Below are 896 nucleotides of genomic sequence, written 5' to 3'. Positions count from 1 at the left end.
GCTTTAGATTGAAGCTTTAGATTGAGCTTTAGATTGAAGCTTTAGACTGAGCTTTAGACTGAGCTTTAGATTGAAGCTTTAGATTGAAGCTTTAGATTGAGCTTTAGATTGATGCTTTAGATTGATGCTTTAGATTGATGCTTTAGATTGAAGCTTTAGATTGATGCTTTAGATTGAAGCTTTAGATTGAAGCTTTAGATTGAAACTCCACTGAACTCCATTTACTGCTGCAGGGATTTATTAAAACCTTGCTCACGGGCACAAACTACACATATAACAGAGATTAACTGAATAATTTAATAATAACTCTTCAGTTCGGCACAAACAGAATCAACAGACAATCTTCAGTTTGATCATTAAAACATAAAACATAAAATATAAATCTGTCAGCAGCAGAAAGGACCACAAACTGATGCTAAAACACAAGTTCCAGCTCAATTAAATGTACTTTTACTTGAGATAAAGGATGCATTACTATTTATAAATGCACTTTATTGTATTTTAGTTCATTTTACCAGCAGATGTTTCTGTTTAAACAATCATTACAGTCTGCTGGCTGTCAGCAGAGGTTAATGCATCAATCAGAACACACGTTAGGCTCGTTGTTTACTGATAAACAACCCTCGTTAGGCTCGTTGTTGACTGATAAACAGACCTTAATGAGAGGAGACACTGCGACCGGAGGAGCCATCGTTCATCAGGAGCTAACGGAGCTAACTGTTAGCAGCAGAGGTCACTTTACCGCCGCACAGGATTCTGGGAGGAGGTTCTTCTTCTGACCGTTTAAATGCTGCTGCTGCTGCTGCTGCTGCTGCTGCCCCCTACCGGAGGGAATCAGCGGTTCAACTGATTATTTAGAGATTATTATTATTGTTTATTGATTTATTTATTGTTTA

General features: G+C 37.6%; 1 protein-coding gene across 1 annotated transcript in view; it reads right to left on the bottom strand.

Annotated features, from left to right (window-relative positions):
- atp5meb (ATP synthase membrane subunit eb) overlaps nt 1-779 on the bottom strand; it is a 3,976-nt gene extending 3,197 nt beyond the window's left edge. Inside the window, exon 1 of the mRNA XM_035657797.1 lies at nt 656-779. Coding sequence (XP_035513690.1) covers nt 656-691 — 36 coding nt within the window. The 5' untranslated portion in view covers nt 692-779. The remainder of the gene's footprint in view (nt 1-655) is intronic.
- Between the last annotated feature and the right edge of the window lie 117 nt (nt 780-896).

Source organism: Morone saxatilis, unplaced genomic scaffold, assembly GCF_004916995.1.
Source record: "Morone saxatilis isolate NCDOM2014 unplaced genomic scaffold, NCSU_SB_2.0 Contig16, whole genome shotgun sequence".
NCBI classification, from domain to species: Eukaryota; Metazoa; Chordata; class Actinopteri; family Moronidae; genus Morone; species Morone saxatilis.
The sequence above is the reverse complement of the archived record's forward strand: the minus strand, read 5'-3'. Positions and strand labels throughout refer to the sequence as shown.